Source organism: Rhineura floridana, chromosome 7, assembly GCF_030035675.1.
Source record: "Rhineura floridana isolate rRhiFlo1 chromosome 7, rRhiFlo1.hap2, whole genome shotgun sequence".
NCBI classification, from domain to species: Eukaryota; Metazoa; Chordata; class Lepidosauria; order Squamata; family Rhineuridae; genus Rhineura; species Rhineura floridana.
The window spans coordinates 142,531,787-142,559,285 of record NC_084486.1 but is presented as its reverse complement, the minus strand read 5'-3'; the positions used below and the strand labels follow the sequence as shown (position 1 = coordinate 142,559,285).

Genomic DNA, 27,499 nt, shown 5'->3' with positions numbered 1-27,499 from the left:
CATTGAGACTGCGAAGCTGGGCCTGTCTGGCTGGTCCTGCGCGTGGAACTGGTAGCATTTCAGAGAAAGCCACCTTGGAGGTCCTGGCTTTCAGCATCCTACCTAGCAACCTAAATTTTGCTTCCAGGACCTCACGGCTGCATTTCCCCATGTCGTTGGTGCCAACGTGCACCACGACCACTGACTCCTTCCCAGCACTGTCTACCAAACTATCTAAACGACGGGCGATATCTGCAACCTTCGCACCAGGCAGGCAAAACACCTTGTGGTCTACACACCCATCACACACCGCACTGTCTATGTTTCTAATGATCGAATCACCCACTACAAGGATCCCTCCACCCCCTGGAGATATATCCTCGGCACGAGAGGATAGCTGCTCATCCCCCAAGGAATGGGTCCCTTCTAAGGGATCGTTTCCCTCTTCCTCAGCTGGATGCTCTCCTTCCCCGAGACCATCGTTCTCCATGATAGCAGGAAAGCTGTCATCGTTGGAGTGGGACACAGCTATAACATCCCTGAAGGCCTCCTCCACACACCTCTCTGCCTCTCTCAGCTTTTCCAGGTCCGCCACCTTGGCCTCAAGGAAATGAAGTCGTTCCCGGAGAGCCAGGAGCTCATTGCACCGAGAGCACACCCACGACTTCTGTCCAACAGGCAGATAGTCGTACATGCTGCTGTTGGTCAGTGAAGCAGGCTGTGAGACTCACAGACAGGGTTTTTAGCAAAGAGAGTGAAACCTGAAGCAGAAGGGTTAAGCTGTGAGAACAGAGCGCCAGGTTTGCCAAGGTCAGTAGCTGGCTGGGAAGCCTGATAAGGTGGGATGCTTGGAAAAGCTCAGTGTGGGGGAAAAGCTGTCTGTGAAGAGAACTGTATCTAATGTCTTTGCCTAGTAAAGACTCTTACAAGAAACTTGCCTGGCCTGGCTTATTCCTGTTCTATGCGACTCTTGGATTCCATCCTTGTATGATCTATGCACGCACACGCCAACAGGGGTTATGGGCCCAGCTTATCATACAAGGTAGCGGGTTCGAGAGTGTTGACGTGACGTTGTTGCAGAGAGAACCAAAGTGCAAGAAAGAGGCAAGTAAGAGTGGACAACATGGCTGTAAACCTGTCATCCGGGATGCTGATGGAGAGACTGAATGCTGTAAACTACTCCAGCTGGAAATGGAGAATGAGAGCAGTTCTGATTAAAGAAGATTTGAATGATGTTGTAGAAAAACCCCCTCCGGCAGCTCCTTCAGCAGCGTGGTTGAAGAAAGACGAGAAAGCGAAGGCTTTTATTACTCTGGGGCTGTCTGATTCTCAACTGTTGCTGGTGAGTAATGAGCCGACAGCTAATCAGATGTGGGAGAAGCTAAGAGCCACTCATGTGCAGCAAACTGCAGGGAGCAGGCTGTGTTTAGCACGGAAACTTTATCAGATGCGTTTTACAGATGAAGTGACTATGACAGAGCATCTGGCTGAATTTCGTAGATTAAATGCTGAGCTGCAAGATAGAGGAGTGCATCATAGTGACATTCAGATGGTCTATATACTGTTATCTTCATTTGATCAAAAATGGGATGTCATGGTCTCTAGTCTGGAAACTTTACCCGACGGACATCTGAATTTGGACTTTGTAGAACAGAAACTTCAACAAGAGTGGAATAGAAGACAAGAGAATAAGAAAACAGAGTTAAAAGAGACTGTGGCTGTACAACAACAACAAAATCAAAGAAGCAGGCAAGAGAATAAAATATGTTACTTTTGTGGGTCCCGTGGACATATACAGAGACATTGTTTAAAGAAGAGAAATAACAGGGACTTTGGAAGTCAGAGAACAAGCGTGAACTTTGTTACTAAGGAGGACAATAAACTCATTAACTCTAAGTGGCTTCTCGACAGTCTAATTGCCTAATCACAGACTCTAGTTTATTTTACACTTCAAAGCCGGCGCAGGAGAAGATTTATCTGGCTGACGGATCGTCTCAGGACGCGATTGCAAAAGGCACGCTCAGGTTGAGTAATTTGGGAACTATATTAACAGATGTGTTATTGGTTTCTGGTTTAAAATATAACATTCTATCAGTAAGAAAATTGGCTCAAATAGGTTGTAAAGTTACATTTGAAGGGGATAGATGTTTTGTGAGAAAGGATGGTGAAATATGCATGCAAGGGAAATTACAGAACCAAATGTTTATGGTTGAGTGCAATCTTGATAAACCCACGTGTGCTTGGATAAGAGTTAATAAAGATAAACATGATAATTGTTTACATGAATGGCACAGAAAATTAGCACACGCACATTTCGAAAAGGTACAAAACACCCCAAAGCATAGTCAAGATTTGAAATTAACACATTGTGAGCATGTGGATGAGTGTGAAGTATGCTATAAAACAAAAATGACTGTGACTCCGGTAAATAAGAGCTGTGAAAGCACGACCAATGAACCCTATCAGCTCATACATGTGGATTTGGCTGGACCTTTCCAGTGCTCAAAAGGTGGAGCAAGGTTTTATTTAGTGATTGTGGATGACTTCTCCAGATTTACACATGTGTTCTTATTGAAAAAGAAAAGTGAAGCAGAAGAGAAATTAAAGGCATTTATACAGAGGACAGAGACACAATATGGGGTTGTTATCAAAAATATCAAATCAGATCAAGGTGGGGAATTTACCAGTAATTCATTTAAAACATATTTGGAAAAGAAGGGAATAATACAGAGTCTCACTGCTCCCTTCAGCCCATCCTCCAACGGAACTGCAGAGAGGAGGAACCGGTCATTGCAGGATTCAATGAGAGCCATGCTAGCAGATGCAGATATGAATAACACTTATTGGGGTGAATGTATTCTGTACACTGTTTATATTCAGACCGTCTCATGCACAGAACAATAGGCATGTCTCCCTATGAGAAACTGACTGGAAGAAAGCCCAGGGTGAAACACATAGAACGTTTTGGGGCAAAATGCTGGGTACATGTTGCAAAACAGAAAAGGCATGGTAAATTAGGCTCAAGAGCTCAGGCAGGACGCATTTTGGGATTTCAGAATTCATATTATAGAGTTTGGTTGCCTGAGAAACAACAAGTAGTGTTAAGCAGAAGCATAAAGGTGATAGATAAACCTTGGAGAGACAGTCAAACAGTTATCCTAGATAGTGCAAGCAAGCAGGAAGCAGCAGATGTTCCTTTTGGGCAGCAAATTCCATTAAGAACTGCATTGACTGATCTAATACACGGTGGCAAACGTACTGTAAAAAGACTGAGAGGTGAAGACATGGCAATGCAAGATACAGAAATGCCAAGTACCAGTGCAGGAACAGGTACAGGTCCAAGTAAAATAGAGAGTGAGGAAGAAATGGAAATAGATAATGTTAGAAGGTCAGAAAGAAAAACGAAAGGTCAACCACCTCAGAGATTCACATTTAATGTTACACAACAGAATAATGAGACAGATAAATATCCAGTAGAATGGGAAAAAGAAGGACCAATAAAGAAACAATGGATCTCATGTGGAAGTTTTGTGTTGAGGAATGAAATATAAATGTATTATCAAATAAAAGTGAACAAAAATGACTCTGTAAAACCTGTGTGAATAAAGAATAAAGAAACAAGAACTGAATTGAAAAATGTAAATAGAAACTGTAAGAAAACAAACCATGTACTGATATGTATTGTAATGAAAAAGTTAATATTGTAGAAATGTAATGATGAACAATGAAGTTTTGTAATCTGTGAGTCTCAGGTGGGGGCTGTTGGTCAGTGAAGCAGGCTGTGAGACTCACAGACAGGGTTTTTAGCAAAGAGAGTGAAACCTGAAGCAGAAGGGTTAAGCTGTGAGAACAGAGCGCCAGGTTTGCCAAGGTCAGTAGCTGGCTGGGAAGCCTGATAAGGTGGGATGCTTGGAAAAGCTCAGTGTGGGGGAAAAGCTGTCTGTGAAGAGAACTGTGTCTAATGTCTTTGCCTAGTAAAGACTCTTACAAGAAACTTGCCTGGCCTGGCTTATTCCTGTTCTATGCGACTCTTGGATTCCATCCTTGTATGATCTATACACGCACACGCCAACAGCTGCAGGCGGTGCAAAACACTGGAAAGCCCCCACACCCCTGCTGGCTTCTTACCTGCATAGTTTTGTTTAAGGTTTATTACGTCAATGGGTTGGAGACTGCGGTTTAGTTGAGGTCAGGGAACAGATGGGCAGAGTAGGGGGCCCTGGCCTCCTCGCCCTGCTGCCGAACTCGCTCTGCTGCTTAACTCGCCTTGACGCTTCGTCAGCCTTTTTAGCAAGGACTGAGCTGACTCTGTTTTTTCTGCCACAAGTGTAACGTTAAGAATTTAGTGGCTGAGTTTGCCCATTTCCTTCTTCCCTCCTAGTCCATTTTTCTTTTTGTGTGATGTCTTTTTTTTCAGATTGTAAGCCTCAAGGCAGAGACAGTGTTGTTTTTATTTATCTGTAAGCTGTTCGTTTTTTAGCTGAAGAGTGGGGTATAAATGCTTTAAATAATACCAGTCAATAATAAACCGATTTATAAGAGAACATCTATTGTGATAAAAATGAGTGTCTGGGTAAATTCTTGACTCTTGATGCTGTGTGGTCAGGCTGGATTCAGACATGTCAAGATTCAGAGGCCCCACACCAAAAAAGATAAAGAGAAAAAAGGTGGCAGGAAAGTGGTGGGGAGGGGACTAGTGGAAATGAAGCCTAATGTGGAACAGGGCTTTATACAATGCTCCCATTGTCTCCTTTTGAGGACTGAGGGGGGGTTGGGCAACCTGTGGGTGATGCAAGTAGTCCAGCAGCCCTGGAAGGGAAATTGATGGGATTGGGTGTGGACTGGGATGGGGAAGTAAGGGTGCTGGATTTTATATGAAAGGCTATGTAAGCCAAAACAATTTCAATTATAATAAAATTACTTAGTTATCTCCAACATATTTAGAGGCCCCTCATCACGTGAGGCCTTAAGCCGTGGCTTACTTGGCTTTTACCTAAATCCAGCACTGTGTATGGTTCATCAGATACATCGGGCACTAGAGAGCTGTCTTGTACCATGTCAGACAACTGGTCTAGCTAGGATCTGTACACTGACTGAAAGGATTTTAGACAGGAGTATTTCTCAGCCCTACCTGGAGATTTCAGAAACTGAACCTGGGACATTTTGCATGCAACAAATAGGCTCTATTGAGCTACAGCCCCTCCCCTTATTTCTTTTGACTCAGAAATAAGTCCTATTGAAATTAATGAGGCTTACACCCAAGTAGGTGCACAAAGCATTGTAGTCTTATAGCTTGATCCTACCCATGGATATTTGGAAGTAAGGCCCACAGAATTCTCTGGGATGGGCCTGTTGGACCTTCAGGCTAGAGGCCGGGATTGAAGATGTTGGAGTGCTCCCCAAAAATATTCCATAAACGTAGGAAAAATGTATATTTAATTGTGGCTCTGCTGACCCCAACCTGCTAGTTCTGACATGAAGGGAATTTTGTTTACAGAAAGCACCCTGCCTGCAGCCTAAAGTGATGCTGTCCATTTGACTCTGCTGAATGTATATGCTGGATAGATAGATTACTAGGTTTACTCAGAAATAAGTCCAGTTGAGTTGCATGGGATTTACCCTCAATCCACAGGACTGCAGTCTGAGGCTCCAATCTTATGCACAAGTCTGTGGAGGCATCTTTGACAGAACAAAGTAGGATATGGCTGCACACTCATTTTCACATATAAAATTAAAAAGTACATTTCTGCCGCAGGTGTGAATATGATGATGCCAGACAGAACATGGGGAGGTCTAACAGTTAAAATTACTTTGTGCATTTTAATGTTAACAGTTTTTCCCAATCTGTCAAGGTAAACGATTAACATAAGAACATAAAAAGAGTCTGCTTTCTCCCTGCCTGTGGTTTGATGTCACCTCTTACTCGCTTTTTCCTCTAAACTAAAAAGCCCCAAATGCTGCAGCTTTTCCTCATAGGGGAGTCACTCCATCCCCTTGATCATGTTCGTTTCCCTTTTCTGAACCTTTTCCAGCTCTACAATATCCTTTTTGAGATGAGATGACCAGAACTGTACACAGATTTATATAATGGCATTATGATATCGGCAATTTTATTTTCAGTTCCTTTCCTAATGATCCCTGGCATGGAATTTGCCTTTTTCACAGCTGCCACACACTGTAGGGAATTCTAGGGGAGATATTGTTATTTTCTGTTTATAGATGTTGAATTATTATTGTTGCATTATTTATCTCTGTATGTTCATTTCATTACTTACCTGCATTGGATATCAATTTCTTTCCTGCACACAGCATATGGAAAATAAATAAAGGGTAGTATTCAATGCTAGTCCTACTCAGAGTAGACCATTGAAATTAACAGACATATGACTAACATTGGTTCATTAATGTTCATGAATCTATTCTGAGCAGGACTTAGCTGAATACAACCCAATTTTTTTAAATCACTTGATACAGGATTAGCTGTTGTTGTTATGTGCCTTCAAGTCGATTACGACTTATGGCGACCCTATGAATCAGTGACTTCCAAAAGCATCTGTCATGAACCACCCTGTTCAGATCTTGTAAGTTCAGGTCTGTGGCTTCCGTTATGGAATCAATCCATCTCTTGTTTGGCCTTCCTCTTTTTCTACTCCCTTCTATTTTTCCCAGCATTATTGTCTTTTCTAGTGAATCATGTCTTCCCATGATGTGTCCAAAGTATGATAACCTCAGTTTCATCATTATTGCTTCTAGTGATAGTTCTGTTTATTTTGTTCTAACACCCAATTATTGGTCTTTTTCGCAGTCCATGGTATGCGCAGAGCTCTCCTCCAACACCACATTTCAAATGAGTTGATTTTTCTCTTATTCGCTTTTTTCACTGTCCAACTTTCACATCAATACATAGAGATCGGGAATACCATGGTATGAATGATCCTGACTTGAGTGTTCAGTGATACATCTTTGCATTTGAGGACCTTTTCTAGTTCTCTCATAGCAGCCCTCCCCAGTCCTAGCCTTCTTCTGATTTCTTGACTGTTGTCTCCATTTTGGTTAATGACTGTGCCGAGGTGTTCATAATCCTTGACAAGTTCAATGTCCTCGTTGTCAACTTTAAAGTTACATAAATCTTCTGTTGTCATTACTTTAGTTTTCTTGACGTTCAGCTAGAGTCCTGCTTTTATGCTTTCCTCTTTAACTTTCATCAGCATTCGTTTCAAATCATTACTGGTTTCTGCTAGTAGTATGGTATCGTCTGTACATCTTAAATTATTGATATTTCTTCTTCCAATTTTCACACTTCCTTCATCTTGGTCCAATCCTGCTTTCTGTATGATATGTTCTGCATATAGATTAAACAAATAGGGTAATAAAATACACCTCTGTCTCACACCCTTTCCAATTGGGAACCAATTGGTTTCTCCATATTCTGTCCTTACAGTAGCTTCTTGTCCAGAGTATACGTTGCGCATCAGGACAGTCAGATGCTGTGAGATTCAACAATTCAGGTGCATCAATTAAATCGTTTGAGTGAAATGGGGATTCTAGCCTGCACTCAAAATGGCAAATGTGGAACAGGAGATGGGCTGACATTTATTCATTGGTAGCCCCAAGAGCATACCTGGAGGGGCTGCAGTGTCGTTAATTCCTATAACTGGAAATAGCACAAGATCATCCACTAGCCTCTTGCACTACCCTTTAACACAAGTGAGATGGAGTCAGCATAAGCTGCTTTTTAAATACACCAGACCTGTGGTCAATGTGGACCTCTTCCCCTATTACATTTTTAGATGTACAGTAGGGCCCCGCTTATACGGCGGGTTAGGGACCAGGCTCCCGGCGTAAAGTGGAACCCATAGACTATAATGGGGCCGTCGTGCGAAAATGATGCAAAAATGTCGCAAAATCAGCTTTAAAAAGGGGAATTTCCCGCCACCGCATTAGTGGAACACCGGAATGCAAAGTGCCAGTAAGCGGGGCCCTACTGTACACTTAAAAACATTACAGGTTTTTGCAGCTATGGCTTATCATAGAGAACACACATGAGACAAAAAGGAGGATTAGATCAACCTTTGTGGAAAGTGTACACTTAATGGCAAACCTGGGTTTACCCTCCATAATGTGTATAACAGTGTGTGTGAGCTTTAAATTAAAATCTTAACAGTGTGGCCCTCCATGCCCTTAGCCAGAACTGTGCGAAGGGCATTGGGTTGAAGGGATGGAGAGAGGCTCAATGCAGAACAGCCAAAATCTATATAGAGATGGCCCAATGTGTCTAAAATGTAATTGCATTAAATAAAATTGATAAAATGCATTTTAATTCCTTTTTTTAAAAATCAAGTTCTCTTGCCAGTTGTCCTAGTGCCTTTCCACTCCTTGGCCAAAACACTCTTCTGCCACATCCACACCAGACATTTGTTTCATTTTAAATAATCATGTCTTTCCCCAAAGAATCCTGGGAAGTGTAGTTTGTGAAGGGTGATGAGAGTTGTTAGGAGACTGTTACTTCCCTCACAGAGCTCGGGTTCCCAGAATTCTCTGGGAAGAGGGTCTGACTGTTAAACCTCTCCGACCGCTAGAGGTCTGTGAGGGGGCTAGGCTTCTCCTACAAACAGTACCATTCACAAACTACACTTCCCAGGGTTCTTTGAGGGAAGCCATGACTGTTTAATATGGAATAAATGTCTGGTTAAAAAACAAACGAACATGGCCTGTCTATTTTTTCTTACAAACAGAATCGCTGATTTTTATCCTTTCCATTTCCAGAGGAGCGCTAGTCTTTCTGCAGCAAAAGCAACAAGGAACGTTTTGGCACCTACATAACAAAATGCGCTAGTCTTTCGGGGGCCACAAGACTCTTAGGTTGCAATCCAATACACACTTACCTGGGAGTAAGTCCCACTGAACCCAATGGAGCTTACTTCTGAGTAGACACATATTGGAGTGCAACCTTAGTTGTTTTTATCTCCCAGCGAAAGCTGACCAGTTTGGTTTCTTCTTGAGGGATAAAAAACTCCGACAGGCCCTCCTGGCGGTTACGGCCCTTCGTCTCGCCAGCTCAGATAGCTGAGGAGGGATGGAGGAATCTCCTGCCTCCGTCAGGCGAAGGCTGCCAGAGCTCCCTCCTTCCCCTCTTCAGCCCGCCCACGGCCGGCCTCCTTCGAGGCCCAGCTGATAGGCCCAACTGCTGCCGCGGCCCAACCTCCCGTCGCCGCCTCCCCAGCTCCAGCGCAGCCATGGCGGCCACCGTTTTCGTGCTAGCGGTCGAGTGGCGGCGGCAGGCCCTGAGGGGACTGCAGTGCCAGTGAGTGCAGCTGGGGCCACAGCGGGGAGGACGGGGCGCGTTGAGGGGAGAGAAAGGGGTGGCGGGACCAGACACTCCCTGAGGGGTTTGTCGTGTGTGTTTGAGGAAAACGGAGAAGTGTCCCCCTTTTCCTTGAAACGGAGGATGGAAAGGAACGAAGTTTCTCTCCAGGGCTCAGTACTCGTGTGCAGGGCTAAGGCATCCAGCCCTACAGCATGGCAAGCGATCTCCAAGGAGAAAGTGTCTCTGAGCCTATGCAGAGTGCAATTTCCGCGACACCCCTCCCCACCTGCAGTTCACGACTGCTTTAGTCTGAACCCGGGCAGTGTGATTTTTTTTGCGGGGGTTGAGGTTCAGCACCTCTTCATTTCCCCAAATGAAACTGTAAGAAGGGGAATAGGCTCCCCTCCCCCTTAAATCGTGCTCATATTTCATAAGGAGCGGCTTTCTCAGTTATTGCAGCTGCCTCGTGAAATAAATCAAGGCACGTCAGATTTGGCTTTCATTCGGCTTTCACATGACCCAGCTGGCAGCATGAAGGCTGTTCAAAGCTGCATTTATTTATTATTTCTTTATTTATTGGATTTACTAGTCGCCCATCTGGGAGGATATCCAACCACTCTGGGCGACGTACAATCAAAAATATAAAATTACAATGAACAATAAAGATAAAAACATGATGTTGCAGCAGTTTTGTGTGATGAGCCCTTTGGGTGCAGAAGAGAATCAGGTCCTGCCATATGGTAGCTTGCTCCCAGAGTGCTGCGAAGCCTTGCTGCCAACAGGTTGGTTTTTTTGGCAGAACCCGGCTTGCATGGCAAACTGTTGCGTGAGGATGGCTTGCTGTGTGGAGCAGCTGGCAAACAGGTGGTGTTTCAAGTGGACTCTGCAGAGCTTGTTGTCTATGTGGGCCTTAGGCCTGTATTCTTAAGATCAGAACTTGGAAAAGTTACTTTTTTTGAACTACAACTCCCATCAGCCCAATCCAGTGGCCATGCTGGCTGGGGCTGATGAGAGTTGTAGTTTTTTTTAAAAAAAGTAACTTTTCCAAGCTCTGCTTAAGATTGTATTCCATTCCTGGAGTCATATATGGGTAACAGATTCCAGTGGCTAGTAATGTCCGTAATGATAGTCTAGCAAACCATATACTCTTTTTAAGAACATAATGTAAGAAGATCTCTGCTGGATGAGGCCAAAGGCCTATTTAGTCCAGCATCCTCTTCTCACAGTGGCCAGCCAGATGCCTGTGGGAAGTTCACGAGGAGGACCAGAGTGCACGAGGAGGACCAGAGTGCAGCAGCAATCTCTCCGCTTGCAGTTCCCAGCAACTGGTCTTCAGAGGCATACTGCTTCTGACAGGGGAGGTAGAGCGTAGCATCCTGGCTCATAGCTATTGATAGAATTAGCCTTATCCTCTGTGAATTTGTCCGTACGTACCATACATTTAAAGCATATTCTTCCCCTCCCCAAACAATCCTGGGAATTGTAGTTTACCCCTCACAGAGCTATAATTCCTAGCACCCTTAACTAAGTACAGTTCCCAGGATTCTTCGGGGGATGTCATGTGCTTGAAATTTATGATGTGTATGTCTTGTTTAAAGCCACCTGTTTGCTGGAAGGGGCCGTACATCCCACATGGTTTATCCTTGTAGTAGCTATTGGAGTGGTGTCGGCTGTAGCCTTGGGGCAGCTACTCCAGAAATGTATGAATGCAAAGCAACTACCCAAGGATCAAGTAGGAGAGACAATACTGTAGCCAACCTTGGGATGACCCCCAAAACAGGTACCTAAGCCATTTTGGCTCATGCAGGATATATCAGTCAGTCAATAAAAAATATTTTTTTATTTTGTATTGTTTGACTGATATGCCCTGCATGAGCCAAAATGGCTTAGGTACCTCTTTTAGGGGTCAACCACTCATTGTAATAATTATGCTGATGTTTTCACCACCCCTATTTCAATCAGTTCGTATGCAAAAAACAAAAAGCCTGAAATGTATCATTGATACTGGTCTGGTTGCTGAAAGCTTGTGTAATTATTAAATGTATATGCAGCCTTTTTACCCATAAAGGGACTTCAAGGCAGCTGTCATAAAAACAGCACCGCAAAGCGACAGGGAAGGTCTGTAGGTCTGTGGTAGAGCACATGCTTTGCCTGCAAAAGTGTCCAAGTTCAATCTCCAGCCTCCTCAGGCAGGGCTGGGGAAGGACTCTTGCCTGAAACCCAGGGAGAACTGCTGCCAGTCAGTGTCAACAGTATTGAGCTAGATAGACCAGTGATCTGACCCTTTATAAGGCAGCTTCCCATGTTCCTGACTGAAATTGTGACTGAGCCATAAAACATCAGACAGAATCACGCTAAGGAAGGGATGGATAGATATCCTGTGACCCTCCAGATGTTGCCACTCTTAAATCCCCATCAGTCCCAGCCGACATGGTCAGTGGGCAAGTATGGTGGAAGCTGTAGTTCAGCAACATCTGGTGGGCCACAGGTTAGCCACCCTTACACTATGGAATGTGACCACAAGTCCAGCATTCTGCTTCCCACAATGGCCAATCCGATAGAAGGCATGAAGTCAATAATCCTTCCATGTGGTTGCCACTGTAGCAAACTGGTATTTTCTGGCATATTCCTTCTGACCACGGTGGCTGTGGAACTATGTAGCCATCATAGCTAATAACCATTAATAGACTTCTCTTCTATGAATTTATTTAATCCTCTTTTAAAGCCACCTAAAAGGAAGTATAAAAGAGTACTTCCTGTTTGTCCTGCATCTCCTGTCAATTGTGTCACTGGGTGACCCTGTAGTCTATATTATGAGATAGAGAGTCTGTGTTCAGTTTCTTCACACCACGCATGGTTTTATAAACATCTGTCATCTTATCCCCCCCTTTGTTTTAAAACAACTACTACTCCCCCCCCCCCAAGAGATAGCCTTTTTTCCGGGAACAGATGAAATGATATTGCAGATGTTTTGCAAGCAGAAGGTCCCAGAGCTGGGAGAGACTCCTACCTGAAATCATGGAGAACTGTTGTCACTCATCTAGACAATACTGAGGTAGATGGAGAAGGCAGCTTCCTACTTTCCTATTTTGTTTGCCTTTTCTGCATCTTTTCCAGCTCTACAATGTCCTTTTTGAGATTTGTTTCCACCCTGGGATGATGATGATGATGATAATAATAATTTTTCAGATGTGGCCTTCCCACAGAAAAGATGCTGAACGTCGTATTTTCTGTCCGTTTCCTAATAATTTCTAGCCTGGAAATTGACGCTTGATGCTATATACTGAGTTGACATTTTTGTTGAGTCCCTCGATCCATCTCCTGGTTAATTACCTTCAGTTCAGGCATATGTGAAGGGGATCACTTTGTCATTTATATTGAACCACATTTACCATTTTGTTGCCCATTTACCTGGTTGTTTTGCTCCTCCTCCTCTGTCTTTCTCTCAGCCATGTGGATATGGCGAAGTGTTAATTTTGAGGACTGAGTTCCATAACAGTTGTGTTCGCATAGTGGCTCGATTGCGAAATGTCGTTACAGATCGGCCAACTTTTTTTCTTTTTGGGTTTCCCTTCCCTTAACAATTGTACTGTTCATTTTATTTCTATCCTAAGAATAGTTCCATCTGTTAAATTTCTGCTTTTTTTCTACACTCTGTTTCCCCCCTCTACAGAAAATGGATTCGGATACCAAGAGCCAGAAAATACTCTTCTGCGAAAGGTAAACTGTTTGGATTATTTTCTTGAGAAAAAACTTACTTTGTGTTTTTAATATTAACATTTTTATGACATGAGCTCTAAAAAGTTGTGCTCGATCCTTTCATTTTAATTATTCTTTATTTAACAAAATTTATATACCACTTGAGTGTAGGAAACCTCTAGGCAGTTTACAAAAAACATTAAAATTATCAGTAAAACAGTTAAAACAAGTAATAAAAAACATTGTTTTTTCTTTCTTTCTTACAAGGATAAAATGAGTATTATGCGGCACCTGTAACAGTGCCAGTTCCGCAGATTGAAGCACTCGAGTGGGTACCTATGGGGTACTTGCAAGTAAACTGGTTTCATGCTGTTAAGGGCTTTATAAACCAATAATAACACCTTGAACTTGGCCTAGTAACTGATCCCTAAGCAGAGATGTTATATGCTTATAGGGTCTCATTCCTGTCGGCTATCTGGCTGCAGCTTTCTGCACTAACTGCAGTTTCTGGGTGAAGTGCAAAGGAATCCCCACATAGAGTGCATTGCAGTAATCCAGTCGTTCAAAAGTAGTTGTCTGTGTATGGCTTAACTGCGTATGGTTAGCATTGTTTTATTGCCCATAAGGTAATGCAGTATGTATTGCAGGACTGGAAAAGAGGATACTTTCTCTTTTGAATGCACAGCTATTTTTCTTCTTCTTTACAAGCAGGAAAGATAAAATATTAGGCATTTTTATGTGCTCAGACCATCTTAGGCATTTGAAACATTTTTTAGCCCCACCATGAAATATTTGCATATTCCGCTTTTTCCATCCCTTTCCAGAGACTTGAAAATGGCAGAGATCAAAGTGAGTTGGAATGGGTTGAAAGTGAAATGCAGTTCAAGCATAACTGGGGATAGAATCTTGTTCTGACAAACTACAGCGTTCCGTTCACCATTTCCATCCTCTCCTAGGGAATCCTGTCCCTTCAGAATCTAGCCCTGGGAGCAGCAGTAATGCTTTGCCAAGAAGGGGTTGCCACCCTTTTTGGGCTTGTGGGCACATTTGGATTTTTGAGCAAGTGCCATGGGTACCACCCTCTCTGGTCACTTCTGTCCCTGCTATCCTGAATCAGCTCTCCCCCCTGCCCGAGATGCAGAAAGAGCAGATACACAGACACGCACATACATATTTTGCTTTTCAAAGGGATCTGGGTAAAAGTCATATCCAGGAGACTTCATCTGAGCCTTAAAACCCATGAAGAGGAAGTGGGAAAGATCAGTAATCCTCCAACTTCCTCCTTAAACTCTATGTGCTTCTGAAGGAAGAAAAAGGTAAGCACCCTCACCACCTCATGACCAAGAGGGAAATGAGTGGGTGAGCCCAGATACTTTGTGGGCACCAAGGGAAGACCTGAAGTGCACCGTGCTGGTAAGTGTACAGCACGAGAATGGCAATCAGTTGAACGTGTACAAAGCTTTTCCTTATTTCCCTGGCACTGAGCACAGACAACCTTCTTGCATTTAACATTAAGCATTTCCCACCTCTGATTGCAAGAGAGATGTTCTTTCATATATGTATTTTATTTAATCAATTTACAGCCTGTTTTAATATAAAAAAATCTCTAAGCAGTGTACAAAGTAAACACTATAAAATCAAGGCTACAATATAAATTAAATGAAAAAAACCTGTCAATAAAAATCCAGAATTGAAATACTACAACAAAACATCGAGCAGTGCTATTTAAAATTAACAATCAGGAAATGCCTGATAGGACATTGCTGGTTTAATAAACAACAGTAAGTCGTTAAAAGGTGCTTTAGGAGAGATTTCACTGACTGTGAAGTACATATGCGTTTCTTCTGTTTTGCGAGTTTTTCAAACAATACAAAAAACTATTTTAAGAGAGGTGGAGGTGTGATGAACATATTATTGCACGGCAATCCCATTTTCAATCCTGCCCTTCCTCCCAACAGGAGCCCAGGACGGCTCTCACACACAAGATTTTGGCAACAGCTTTTTCTTTACTTTTTGGATTTCCCCCAGAAAGTGTAAATCTGGAAGCACCCACTGATGTATCTCTAAGCGAAGTAAAAAGACATCTCTGGAAGAGATATTAAAAAATAATAATGAAGTTGTGCTAAGAAATATTAGCATTAAAAGTAGTGGTTTAATTCTTCTGAAATATATTTTCTCTCTGCCTTTTTTTCTTTTTTTAACCAGGACAAAGCAAAATTGAGAAAGTCCTTGTGGCAAATCGAGGCGAAATAGCATGCCGGGTGATGAGGACTGCCAGGAAGATGGGGGTGAAGTCTGTGGCAGTTTACAGTGATGCTGACAGGAGTTCAATGCATGTTGCGATGGTAAAAGACATATTGGTTAAAACCGTTTAAGAAACAGCCCTGAAAACAGTTGTGAAGTGGAATAATTTCGAGTGTGATTGTTGGTCCACTAGACCTGTGTCATCTTCTCTGGCAGCTCTCCAGAGTCTTGGGTGGGTGACTGTTGCTTGTGATCTTGGCCACATTCATACCAGACATTTATTCCACTTTAAACAGTCATGGCTTCCCCCAAAGAATCATGGGAAGTGTGGTATGTGAAGGGTGCTGAGAATTGTTGGGAGACCCCTAATCTCCTCATAGAGCTACAGTTTACAAAAGTGGTTTAATAGTCATTTCCTCTTCCCAGGAAACTCTGAAAATTGTAGCTCTGTGAGGGGAACAGGAGTCTTCTAACAGCTTACAGCACCCTTCACAGACTACACTTCCCAGGATTCCTTGGGGGAAATCTATGACTGTTTAAAGTGGAATAAATGTCTGGTGTGAATGTGGCCCTTTTCACTAGAAATGCCAGGTGTTATATTCAGCTACCATTTACTCAGAGTAAGCCCATTGGAAATAATGATCCTAAGTTAGTCGTGGGCACTCATTTCAGTGGGTCCACTCTGAGTAAAAGTTGGTTGACTACAAACCCAGGAGTTCAGCCTGGGACCTTGTACATGCTAAACACTGTGACTGAGCTATGGCTTCTGTTCTCCATGGGTCAGATTTATTCCACAGATTTTACAGGAGAGTTTGTGGGTGTTGGCTTTCAGGTTTGTAAATTAAAGTGACTTTTTTTCTTTTAAATGAAAGAGACAACTGAACTTGAAGAAATAGAAGAGGAGTTAATGCAAAATATTTCCACATCTGGAAAGCAACGGCTCAGTTCTGCTCCGTTTGCATGTTGCGTTATTCTGTTCCATTAATTTAAATCAATTTACAGATTTGTTCTTAATTACGTTGTAGACCCAGGGTTGTTTAAGTCCTTTCTTTATATAACAGTAGGCTATAAATTCCAGTAAGATCCAGCCCAGCAGTTCTGCTATGTGAGCCTTTTTGTAGTCAAGAAAGGTGTTTTGGTATGTAGCTTTAAAATTCTGTTCTGCATTTGCCTCAAATGTAGCCCAATAATAATGGAAATATGGTATCAGGTCCCTTTATTTCATTGCAGGCAGATGAAGCATATTTCATTGGCCCAGCACCATCTCAGCAAAGCTACTTAGCCATGGAAAAGATAATGCAGGTAGCCAAAAAATCAGCAGCGCAGGTACGTATTATACCTCTCCTTCCCAGCTACCTTTGCCATAGTTTGTTTATATATCAGTGCCTACTCTGGAGGCTATTCAGTATTACGTTTTGGGAGGAGCCAACTCCTTAAGAGCAACGTGAACTGTCACAGAACAGAGTTTTGCAGTTGAATCCTACAGTTCTGCAGAGGAATCCTAAATGTGGTAAATGGGCTTTGATATTGCCACTGAGTCATATGCACCATCTTAGCTGTTAGACTTGAATTTCCCTTTAAATCAAAGTATGATCCTGCCCGGGCCCTGAGATCCTCAGGAGAGGCCAATACCCACATCTTCTCAAGTACGACTAGTGGGGACGCGTGAGAGGGCTTTCTCGGTGGCTGCCCCTAGGCTTTGGAATTCCCTTCCTAGGGAGGTAAGAATGACCCCCTCTTTGCAGTCCTTCCGCCGACAAGCAAAGACCTTCCTATTCCAACAAGCCTTTGGAATTGAAGGTTAAGGATAGGGCGTGAAGGGCGCTGCATTGCTAATGTCTATTATATCATTTTTAAACTAGTTTGAACTTTTTTATGTGTGTATGGTTTTAATATTGGAAATAGTTTAATCTTATTTTAATGTAGACTTTGTATGTTTTTAATTATATGTATTTTTTATCTGGAAGCCGCCATGAGTTCCAGTTTTGGAAAAATGGCGGGGTATAAATAAAGATGATGATAATAATAATAATAATAATAATAATATTCCGCTTGGATTCCCCGCTAGACATAGGAGTTGCCTTCCTCTTCATTCTTGCCTTTCATCACTAAAGCTACTCATGTGGCTCATCTAAACAGTATGGGGAGTGCATCTTCCAATATGTTCTTCCCCGTGCATGTAGATCAGCAAAAGAGGCCCTGCTTCATGTCCCATCGTTTGCTGAGATGAGGTTGGTGAGGATGCGGGACAGGGTTTTCTTCATAATGGCACACACACACTGTGGAATTTGCTTCCATGTAAGATCCACCTGACTCCCTCTTTAGTGCCTTCCACCAAAAGCCAGCAGTATCTTAATTTTTATTTATTTTATTTTTATTTTATTTTATTTAATTTATATACCGCCCTAAGCCAAAAAGGCTCTCTGGGCGGTGTACATAAAAGATAAAACAAGCAAGATATATAAATACAATAAATATAACAGAATCAAAAATCAAAACAACAAGCAACAAAAACCAAGCAACATCAAAATATAAGAATAATAAGATACTGTTTAAAATACACTATAAAAACAATTATTAAAATACATTCTAAAATGCCTGGGTGAATAAAAAGGTTTTCACCTGGCGCCGAAAAGATAGCAGCGTCGGCGCCAGGCGTACCTCATCGGGGAGACTATTCCACAATTCGGGGGCCACCACCAAGAAGGCCCTGGTTCTGGTCACTACCCTCCGAGCTTCTCGATGGGATGGAACTCGGAGGAGGGCCTTAGATGTCGAGCGCAGTGTACGGGTAGGTTCGTATTGGGAGAGGCGTTCCACCAGGTATTGCGGTCCCATGCCGTGTAGGGCTTTATAGGTCAAAACCAGCACTTTGAATTTAGCCCGGAAACAAATAGGAAGCCAGTGCAGACGGGCCAGGACAGGTGTTATATGAGCGGACCTTGTGGTCCGCGTCAGTAGTCTGGCTGCTGCATTCTGGACTAGCTGTAGTTTCCGAACTATCTTCAAGGGCAGCCCAACGTAGAGCGCATTGCAGTAGTCCAACCTAGAAGTTACCAGAGCGTGAACAACTGAGGCGAGGTCATCACTGTCCAGATAGGGACGTAACTGGGCTACCAGTCGAAGATGGTAAAAAGCGTTCCGTAAAAAGCGTTTTGAACAGCTTTTCTGTCTGGCGAAAGTATTGTGTGTGTGTTTGTTTGCTCTGACGTACTGGTTGACTTTTACTTTCTAACTTTAGCTTTAGTTTTAAGTTTGTAAGATTGTATGTCTTTATGTTTTTTTTAACATGGATTGTGTGTCTTAATTGATTTTATGGCTATGTTTTATTTTGTGTGCTGCTTTGAATGCTGGTTTGATGGAGAATGCTGTAAATAAGTGTTTTAAAAGAATTAATAAAGGGTTAAGTACATAGGAAGCTGCCTTATATCAGATCAGGTTACTTCTCTGTTTAAACCAGCATTGTCTGCTCTGACTGGCAACAGCTCTCTAGGCAGAGTACTTTCTTATCACCTGCTAACTGCTCCATTTAACAGGAAATGCCGGGGACTAAACCTGGGAACTTCGATGCGCACTCTTCCTTTGAGCTGTGGCCACTCCTCGTAAAGCTGAGTTGGAGAAGGCTGTGCTGTTGTAACACTGCTGATGCTTCTGCTGTGTCTGCACTAAGAAGGGCTTGATAATTGCATGAGCTTTCTGGTGACTCCAGAATGGCCCAGTAGGAGCTGACCAAGGCAAATGAAAATTTGTGCATTAGATATAAATGTATGGGGCCCTAAGCAGTTAATAAAGCTATGTTTCCCATGCCCAAGGCCAGTGCTTGATGCAATGTTCCACACTGGTTCCCTTAGAAAGCTAGTAGTAATCGGGGCAGGCTGTGGGCCACCAGAATGTGCTTTGGGTGAGCCACGTTGATCCAATATGAGGTTGCTGCTTTTGGGGCCATGTGCAGCTTGTGAAATAGTTATGGAGGATAGGCCCATGGAGGGCACTGTGAAGCCTGCCAATCTTGTTCAGTATGCCCTTGACACTTCCTGTTTTAGGCTATCCACCCAGGCTATGGCTTCCTGTCAGAAAACACAGAGTTTGCAGAGCTCTGCAGCAAAGAAGGAATCATTTTTATAGGTCCACCTTCATCTGCCATCAGAGATATGGGCATTAAGAGGTACTCATTTTGCTTTATGGCTAAATTTATTGTACAGGCCTGCTTCTGAGGATTGTTGAGATAGTTTTGTATCTGACTATGGTAGCAGTCGCCAACCAGAGTCCCTCTAGATGTTTTAGACTACAACTCCCAGCAGCCCCAGCTACTACAAACATCTGGAGGACACCCTGTTGTGGCTTCGTACTTGGACTCTCCCCCCATATGTACAATGAATTAAGCCTACAGTCTTTTCACAGATTTGAGAATATTATTGTCAGTCTCTGCTGGCTGCACCAAGGTGATATATGGTGCTGTACAACAATTAGCCGGCAGCTGCCTCCTCAGGGGCTTGGTTGTAAAGCAGATAAGCAAGGGAGAAGGTCAAGGGGTCTCAGTGGATGTACCAGTTCGTCTTTCAAAAGGCAAAGTCAGTCAACAAAGTAAGGTCTGATATTCTAACAAGGCAATCCAGGTTTCAAGGCATGGCTGGCGAGTGTCTGATGCTGGCATCTTGACGATGCTTCCAGCAGAGGGCAAATGGCGTCTCACTGCCTTTTAAGCTCCCCTCCCTGATTCAGGTGCTAATAATCAGACCTCTGACTCTCAGGAGCTTGTAGACTTAAATGGCCAGAACACCTGCGTTGCTCTGCTACTTGCAGATGTTTTCGCTCTGGAGGGAGTGGAGGGGTCTCCTGTTCACTCCCTGACTGTTCACTCCCTGAGCCTTCCAGTGGTGGGAGGTCTGGAGCTGTTTCTGAGGTGGATCTGTTTTTTTCCTCTCTTGGATCTGCTGTGCCAATCCCCTGCTCCTCATCCTCCTCTGAGAACTCATCTGATGGAGGCATGACAATTATGAATATGGGAACAACTGCAAAAGATGTGGGGAACTTCAGCTTGGAAGAAAATCTGATTGTGTACAAAGCTGTAGAGCAAGGCTGGGATCAGATTTGAAAGAGTGACAGAGTTATTTCCTTTTTCAGCCATAACCTTTGTGCTTTTTGAAATTAGCCCTCAGAGAGTCACAGTTTTTTGTTTTTTTTAAATCAATCAGGTTGGACTTTCCTACATGCTAAGATTATGTTTTCTCAGGTGTTGATCACAAAAACATCTTATATGCAGCATGTACACACACTGGGATGCTTTAATTGGCTCACTCGTGGCTTCCCAGAATGCATACATGCATAGCATGGGATATAGTTTTCCCCCCGATAAGAAAATCATAACCTTTGAAGCAGACCTAGATTGTATGAATAAAATGTAGATCTTGAGATGTATAATAAGAAGCACCCGCTGTCATTGCCACTGAGTATCAAAAATACTCTTTTGAAGCACTTCCAAGGCTATAATGTCCGCTGCTGGGGTTCCTGTTGTTGAAGGTTACCATGGTGAAGATCAATCTGACAATTGTTTAGAGGAGCAAGCCAGAAGAATAGGGTATCCAGTCATGATCAAAGCAGTTCGTGGAGGTGGAGGAAAGGTAGGAACAAAGAAATGTGTTCCCCATCTGATTTTTATACAAATAGAACAGTCCAAAGATGCATTGCTCCAGGAAAGAAATGCTTAGGATTGGATGGACCAGTCACTATGCCAGTGCAACATCTCAAACCTTGGTTGCACTGTGAAGTCATCCTATATAACAAGGGTGGCTGTATAGGTGCAGCTTCACCTTAATGCATCTCCTGACCATGATGATGTCAGAAAGCATGAACCTGTGTGCTGGTTTGGTCTCTCTTCAAAGCTATCACATATGTATCCATATTGTGTATTCAGGGACACCTGAACAGGCTGTGTAGTTTCAATGTGATGTTCTCAGTAGTAACTGATTTACTATTAGTAATCGTGTGACTGATACATCCATTTTATAAATCAATCCAGCAAAAAAGATTTTGGATATCCTGTTTTTTCTCAGTATTTTCCCCCTAACATAATGATTTTGTCACACCTTAGGGTATGAGAATTGCTCTCTCAGAAAAAGTGTTTCAGGAACAATTAGAATCAGCAAGGAGAGAAGCAAAGAAGTCTTTCAATGATGATGCCATGTTGATAGAGAAATTTGTAGATAATCCAAGGTAACAAAAGCTGCTTGTACTCTCTTTAAGGAGTCTGTAGAAGCAGAAGGCAGGAAATAGATTTTGTGTGTGTGTGTGTGTGTGTGTGTGTGGGTGTCCTGAGGTAAAAGAAACAACAGTAAAGCATGTCTTGGGCATGCATACTGCAGTCACGCTGCCCTGGCTGGTGGGAGGTCAAAGTCTGGGTAGCTGTTGGGCTGGGCAAGGGGACTGAGGAAACCTGACACCAAATCCCTAGAACTCTTGAGAAATGGCAGTGACTTCCCTAAAGTTCCTTTGCCTGCTGGGTGAGGAATTTATGACAGTAAGAGATGCAATCTTTCGAATGCTTTGATTTGGATTCCTGCATTGAGCAGGGGGTTGGACTTGATGGCCTTATAGGCTCCTTCCAACTCTACTATTCTATGATCCCCCCCAAAAAACTCCTCCCTCCTCTCATCTCTTCCTCCCACCTCACGTTTCTTGCAGACAACAACTTATAGTACTATATTCTTAATACTACTAATAAACTGTTTAGAAGCCATGTGCTGTGTTTTATGGTGCATGCATGACAGATTTTGTTTTCTGTGGATTAACGTCTTCTGTTACTTAAACTACAGTATAAAAGTTTCAGTATTATTATAGTGATCACTCCAATAGATGTTAGCAATTGTCAGATTAATTCAGATTAATTGAAAACCACAGATGCTTCAGCCTTATAATTGTGAGAACATATAATATATGCTGAAAAAGTGGGCATAAATAATTTCTTTATGTATAGACTAGCTTATCATGCCATTTAATGTGTGAAAATGCATCTTGAAGAGTGGAGGGTTGATTCCAATATATTAGCGATAATTATTCTGGAATAAGAGCGAGACATTTAGGGCACGCATGCTCTGCCTTGCCTTGGTCCTGCAGATATATACGCAAAGAGCAGTTTGCTGCATTATAGTTATCAAAACTTCTTAAGTGGAATTTTCACACTTGCAGTCCCATAATAATAGTTCGCTACAATGCAGATCACATGCATGGATTGTCTTTCTGTTTCCTCAGTTCATTTATGGCTTTTAGCACAAGGTAACAAGTCATAATCCATTACAGTATATGTTCTCTCACACATTTCCTTCTATGAATAAATAACATAGGCTGGTGAGGGATTATCCTCTTTCTTAGAACCTACTAGGAGAGGCCCTTCCTCGTGTGCTCCCTCCATTGGATGTTCAGAGGGCAGCAACGTGAGAAAGGGCTTTTTCATCTGTGTTCCCTGGGCTGTGGAATGTTCTCCCCAGGGAGGCCCATCTGGCACCATCTTTACCCATCTTTAAGTGCCAGGCCCTTTACCCAGGCCTTTGATGACCTCTTTTAGTGGGGCGGGACTTGTATACCTGCCCTTTATTTGTATTGATTGTGTTTGTTTTAATCTGGTTCTTAATTGTTAGAGGTGTTTTTAGGTTTTATTGATTCTGTTTTTAATTGGTTTTATAAGTCACTGTGGGTCACCTGATGGGAAAAGACCAATAATCCTAATAACGTTCAGAATATCTGTTCTGAATTGGTATGTTGGAATTCTGGATCTTTCTGATAAATTACTACTATGTAAAGCAATAGTGCATTCTTCAAAAATGTTTGCTTAAGCGAATGGACCTTCCTTTTCCTAGAATATGTAAGAGACAAGCATGTCTGTTACATTAAGTATGATGAATGGTGGAAGAAAATGCTGATCTTTCTGAAATATACATAATTTCCAGATCTGAAAAATAAAATTACAGCAGATACTTTATGATGGATTGTGCAAATTGTCTTGAAGTAACACAGACTGCTGTGCTGGATTAATGCACCTTACTCTTTAAAAAAATGGCACTGACAGACACAGTTGTGACTTTCATGATCCTTGATTTGTTCATTTTTAAATCTGAAACAGGCACGTAGAAGTTCAGGTATTTGGAGACCAGCACGGCAATGCAGTTTATCTGTTTGAAAGGGATTGTAGTGTACAGAGAAGACATCAGAAAATTATTGAAGAAGCTCCAGGGGTAAGTGGTTAGGCTATGAGAAGATGATTTGCATAGTTAGAATTGCCTTTTTTTGTTTCCTGTATTACCATCACTTTTGTTTTCCATATATGGTGCTAATGGCATCTTGGTATATGTTATTTGTGCAGAGTAAAATACCAGTTTCAGAGACCCCAGAACACACAGAATGTCCTAACATGGAATACTTTTTTTTACCATATTGACTTTGGACATATTATTTATTTATTTATTCAACCAATCAATCAAATTATATATATGTGTGTGTATACACACATATCCTGCCCTTACTTCCAGAAGGAGCCCAGGGTAGCCCACAAACACTAACATCTATAAAACATCTTAAAAACAAAACATATTGCAAACATCTTAAACACCTTTAAAAGAAAGCATTTAATTTTTTAAAAAATAAAAAATAAAAACAATTCCATCACAGATGCAGACTGGCATAAGATCTCCACTTAAAAGGCTTGCTGAAAGAGGAAGGTCTTTAGCGGGTGCTGAACAAACAACGGAGATGGCACCTGTCTAAAATTTAAGAGGAGGGAATTCCAAAGAGTAGGTGCCGCAACACTAAAGGCCCTATTCTTGTGTTGTGTGGAACAGACCTCCTGATGAGATGGTATCTGCAGGAGGCCCTCACCTGCAAAGCGCAGTGATCAATTGGGTATATAAAGGGTAAGACAATCTTTCAGGTATCCCAGTCCCAGGCTGTATAAGGCTTTATACACGAAAACCAGCACCTTGAACTTAGCTCAGTAGCTAAATCGTGCTAGCTACATCCCTATATAGTTGTTTCTAGGCAGTGTATAGCACTCCCCTACTACTTCGGAAGCAAAGAGGGAAGCTACTTTTTCTGGAATACTCCATTAGTTTATCAGTGGCATTCCCAGCCATCTAAGCTAGTCCTGAAATGTATGTCATACTAGTGATCCCTCATTGACTTGACCATAACTATGATGTTCAGTAACTGTGATGTCACTTGACTTTACTTATTTGGATATGTTAAGACTTCTGTTGTCATGCTTATATCTAAAGGGTTGAATATTTTTCTTTGCAGCGTTTTGGGACTGTCAGAGTTCATTTACATGATTCTGATACAGCTTCTCCGTGAGGCTCATTTTACGCAGATGACTGTAAATGGGAATGCATTCAAAAATAAGATAGGATTTTTATATCAGTGTTTCCAGGGTAGATTATTCCTGCATACAAGCACATAATGCTGTGTGGTTTAAATGTATCATTATTTCAATCATTCTTAGCCAGGAATTAAGCCTGAAGTAAGAAGGAAACTTGGAGAGGCAGCTGTCCGGGCAGCTAAAGCCGTGAACTACGTTGGAGCAGGTATTGCAAACATAACTATGCCTTAGCGCTGTATTTAAGTTCACACTGAAAGATATTTATTCTTATTTAGAACGAGAGACATGTTTAGAGGAAGGCTGCTTTAAGATGCACTGCAGAGTTTATAAACTGTAGAATCTCCCAAAGCCAAGCAGTCTTCAGGGAATAGCTATTATGAAACACTGTAGAAATTCAGCATTGCAAAGCTTGATGAATCATAAATTGATCCTTGAAAGTAAGTCTTGTCAAAGCAAAAAGATAATAGGCAGTATGTAAAAGGAATTGATTCCAGTTCTACCCTGATTGGTAAAAGTTCAAAACTGCAAAGGGAAGTTTTTTTAAACCCACCTAAAAGAACATAGGGTGTACATTTACATGTTTAAATGTAGACTAGAAGACTGCAGCCAAAGATTTGGCTATCTCTTTTAAGTGAATAGGTGAACATCTGTCGTCTTTGCCTTTGTGACTCTTGGCTGTGTGGTCCTTTTCTCTCTGCGCTTTCTCTGTCCTTTTCCTCTAAATCTCCTCCCTGCTAGTTTCTTTTCCCTGAATCTGTAACCCTTTCTTTCCCAGGATGTTATGCCTCCCTGTTCCTGTCAAAGAATAAAGGAGCTCAGCCAATCACTGGCCTATTTGCATGTCATGCTAAGCCAAATGATGGGTTAGTGTGAATGTGTGAACAAGGGGGTGGCTCCCAAGGAAGAGATCACAGCTGCTTTGCTCCTCACTGGACTTTTTAGGTCAGTGTGGTGTGGCAGCTAAGCCAAGGTTTTGTTTAGCATGTTGTCCAAACCCAGAATCGTGGTTAAGATCTCTCCTCCTTAACCACAATTTGTACCCAAGGTTTGTCCTGCAGTTATGGGTTGTAGTTAACAAGGAGTACCTTAACCATGATCTCAGGTTTGGACAACATGCTACGCCATTCCTGAAGGATTTCCAAGGCCTCCAAAATGCTGTTAGGTCAGGTTTTTAAAAACCTATTTCTGTTTAAGACACTTTCTGTGGACAGCAAATTCTATGGGCAATGAAGTGTTATCAGAGGTATCCTGAGATTTTGTCCTAGAGAAAATGTGCCCACCTCTGTGAAATATACCTTCCTTAAATATTTCAGGAACGGTGGAATTTATTATGGATAGTGAACATAATTTCTATTTCATGGAGATGAACACCAGGCTGCAAGTGGAGCACCCAGTTACTGAGATGATCACAGGGACAGACTTGGTGGAGTGGCAACTTAAGGTAAGGACTTGTAAATGAAAGAACAGGGACCACAGGAACATGGGAAGCTGCCTCATACCAAGCCAGACCCTTGATTTGTCTAGCTTAGTATTACTTACACTGACTGGAAGTGCCTCTCCAGAGTTTCAGATGGGTTTCCCCCAGCCCTGCTTGGAGATGCTGCGGATTGAACCAGGGACCTTTTGCATGCAAAGCAAAATGCTCTACCGCTGAGCTACAGCCATCCGTTTGAATCCCAGCAGCACTGCATACTGCCTATGCAGGAGGTTTATCCTTAGACCTGTGGCAGTGAATTCTCACTCTTTTTCTCTAGACTGACTCCCAGTTGGGCATTGAGTGAAGGTCTGGAATAGGCTTACTCCAAGCTCTGCCGGTGGACGAACATCCCCCCCCCCCACACACATGGGAAATAAGCATGGGAAAGATTAGCTGGTTGCAGGCAGTATAGAATTTCATTTGTTGCTCTGGATAGGGTGGAATTGGAGAAACCAAAAGTTGAGATTGAGAATGAGAGGTTTGGAATCTCCCAGTTGGGAGAGTTTATCAATAAAGACTGAAGATTCAGGACAGGCAAAAGAAAGTACTTCCTCACGCAGTGCATAGTTGAACGGTGGAATTCATTCCCACAAGATGCAATGATGGCCACTAACTTGGACGGATTTAAAAGTGGATTAAAGAAATTCACGAAGGATAAGGCTATCAGTGGCTACTAGCCAGAATGGCTGTGCTCTGCCACCATAGTCGTGGTACGCTTCTGAAAACAGTTGCTGGAAGCCACAGGAGGGGAGAGTGCTCTTGTGCTCAGGTCCTGCATGCAGGCTTCCCATGGGCAACTGGTTGGCCACTGTGAGAACGGGATGCTGGACTAGATGGGCACTGGCCTGATCCAGCAGGCTCTTCTTATGTTCTTAAAGCAGTGTGAGAATGGGGTTCAATATTGTAGCTTATTTGGTGAGCGCAAATGATTTTGGTGCAGAAAATATGTGTGGCTAAACTGACTATAATTCCCCAGATTGTTGCATAAATGTTAACCAGCATACCTATTCAGGGATTTTCCCCTACTTAATTTTTGTGTTATTTATCTGTGATTCCTTGATACCATCAAGAGTCCACAGATACTATTTCTGATCCCACAGAAAAAGCAAAAGTGCTTTTCTTTACAGGTTGCTGCAGGAGAAAAGATTCCTTTGACTCAGGAAGAGATCTCTCTCAAGGGACATGCTTTTGAAGCTAGGATCTATGCCGAGGAGCCAAACAACAACTTCATGCCAGGGGCCGGACCCTTATTGCATTTGTCCACACCATCCTCTGACAGCTGCACCAGGATAGAAACTGGGGTAAGACAAGGTAAAACTGAGACCCATTGCTGGGAAATAGTAGAGGGAACATTCATTTAGTCTTAAATGTACCATTGTAGTTTGAAAAGCAAACAGGTGGGTTTACTATTCCACCCTTTCCCTAGACC

The 27,499-nt window shown here is 42.5% G+C and overlaps 1 protein-coding gene across 2 annotated transcripts in view; it reads left to right on the top strand.

Moving 5' to 3' along the window:
- The first annotated feature begins 9,173 nt into the window (after nucleotides 1-9,173).
- MCCC1 (methylcrotonyl-CoA carboxylase subunit 1) overlaps nucleotides 9,174-27,499 on the top strand; it is a 32,179-nt gene continuing 13,853 nt past the window's right edge. For both annotated transcript variants that reach the window (XM_061637406.1, XM_061637407.1), the window contains exons 1-11: nucleotides 9,174-9,283; nucleotides 12,960-13,006; nucleotides 15,191-15,330; nucleotides 16,460-16,555; nucleotides 19,273-19,394; nucleotides 20,703-20,850; nucleotides 21,321-21,442; nucleotides 23,346-23,457; nucleotides 24,717-24,798; nucleotides 25,907-26,034; nucleotides 27,198-27,381. In XM_061637406.1, the coding sequence (XP_061493390.1) occupies nucleotides 9,216-9,283; nucleotides 12,960-13,006; nucleotides 15,191-15,330; nucleotides 16,460-16,555; nucleotides 19,273-19,394; nucleotides 20,703-20,850; nucleotides 21,321-21,442; nucleotides 23,346-23,457; nucleotides 24,717-24,798; nucleotides 25,907-26,034; nucleotides 27,198-27,381 (1,249 nt within the window). In that variant the 5' untranslated portion in view covers nucleotides 9,174-9,215. The remainder of the gene's footprint in view (nucleotides 9,284-12,959; nucleotides 13,007-15,190; nucleotides 15,331-16,459; nucleotides 16,556-19,272; nucleotides 19,395-20,702; nucleotides 20,851-21,320; nucleotides 21,443-23,345; nucleotides 23,458-24,716; nucleotides 24,799-25,906; nucleotides 26,035-27,197; nucleotides 27,382-27,499) is intronic.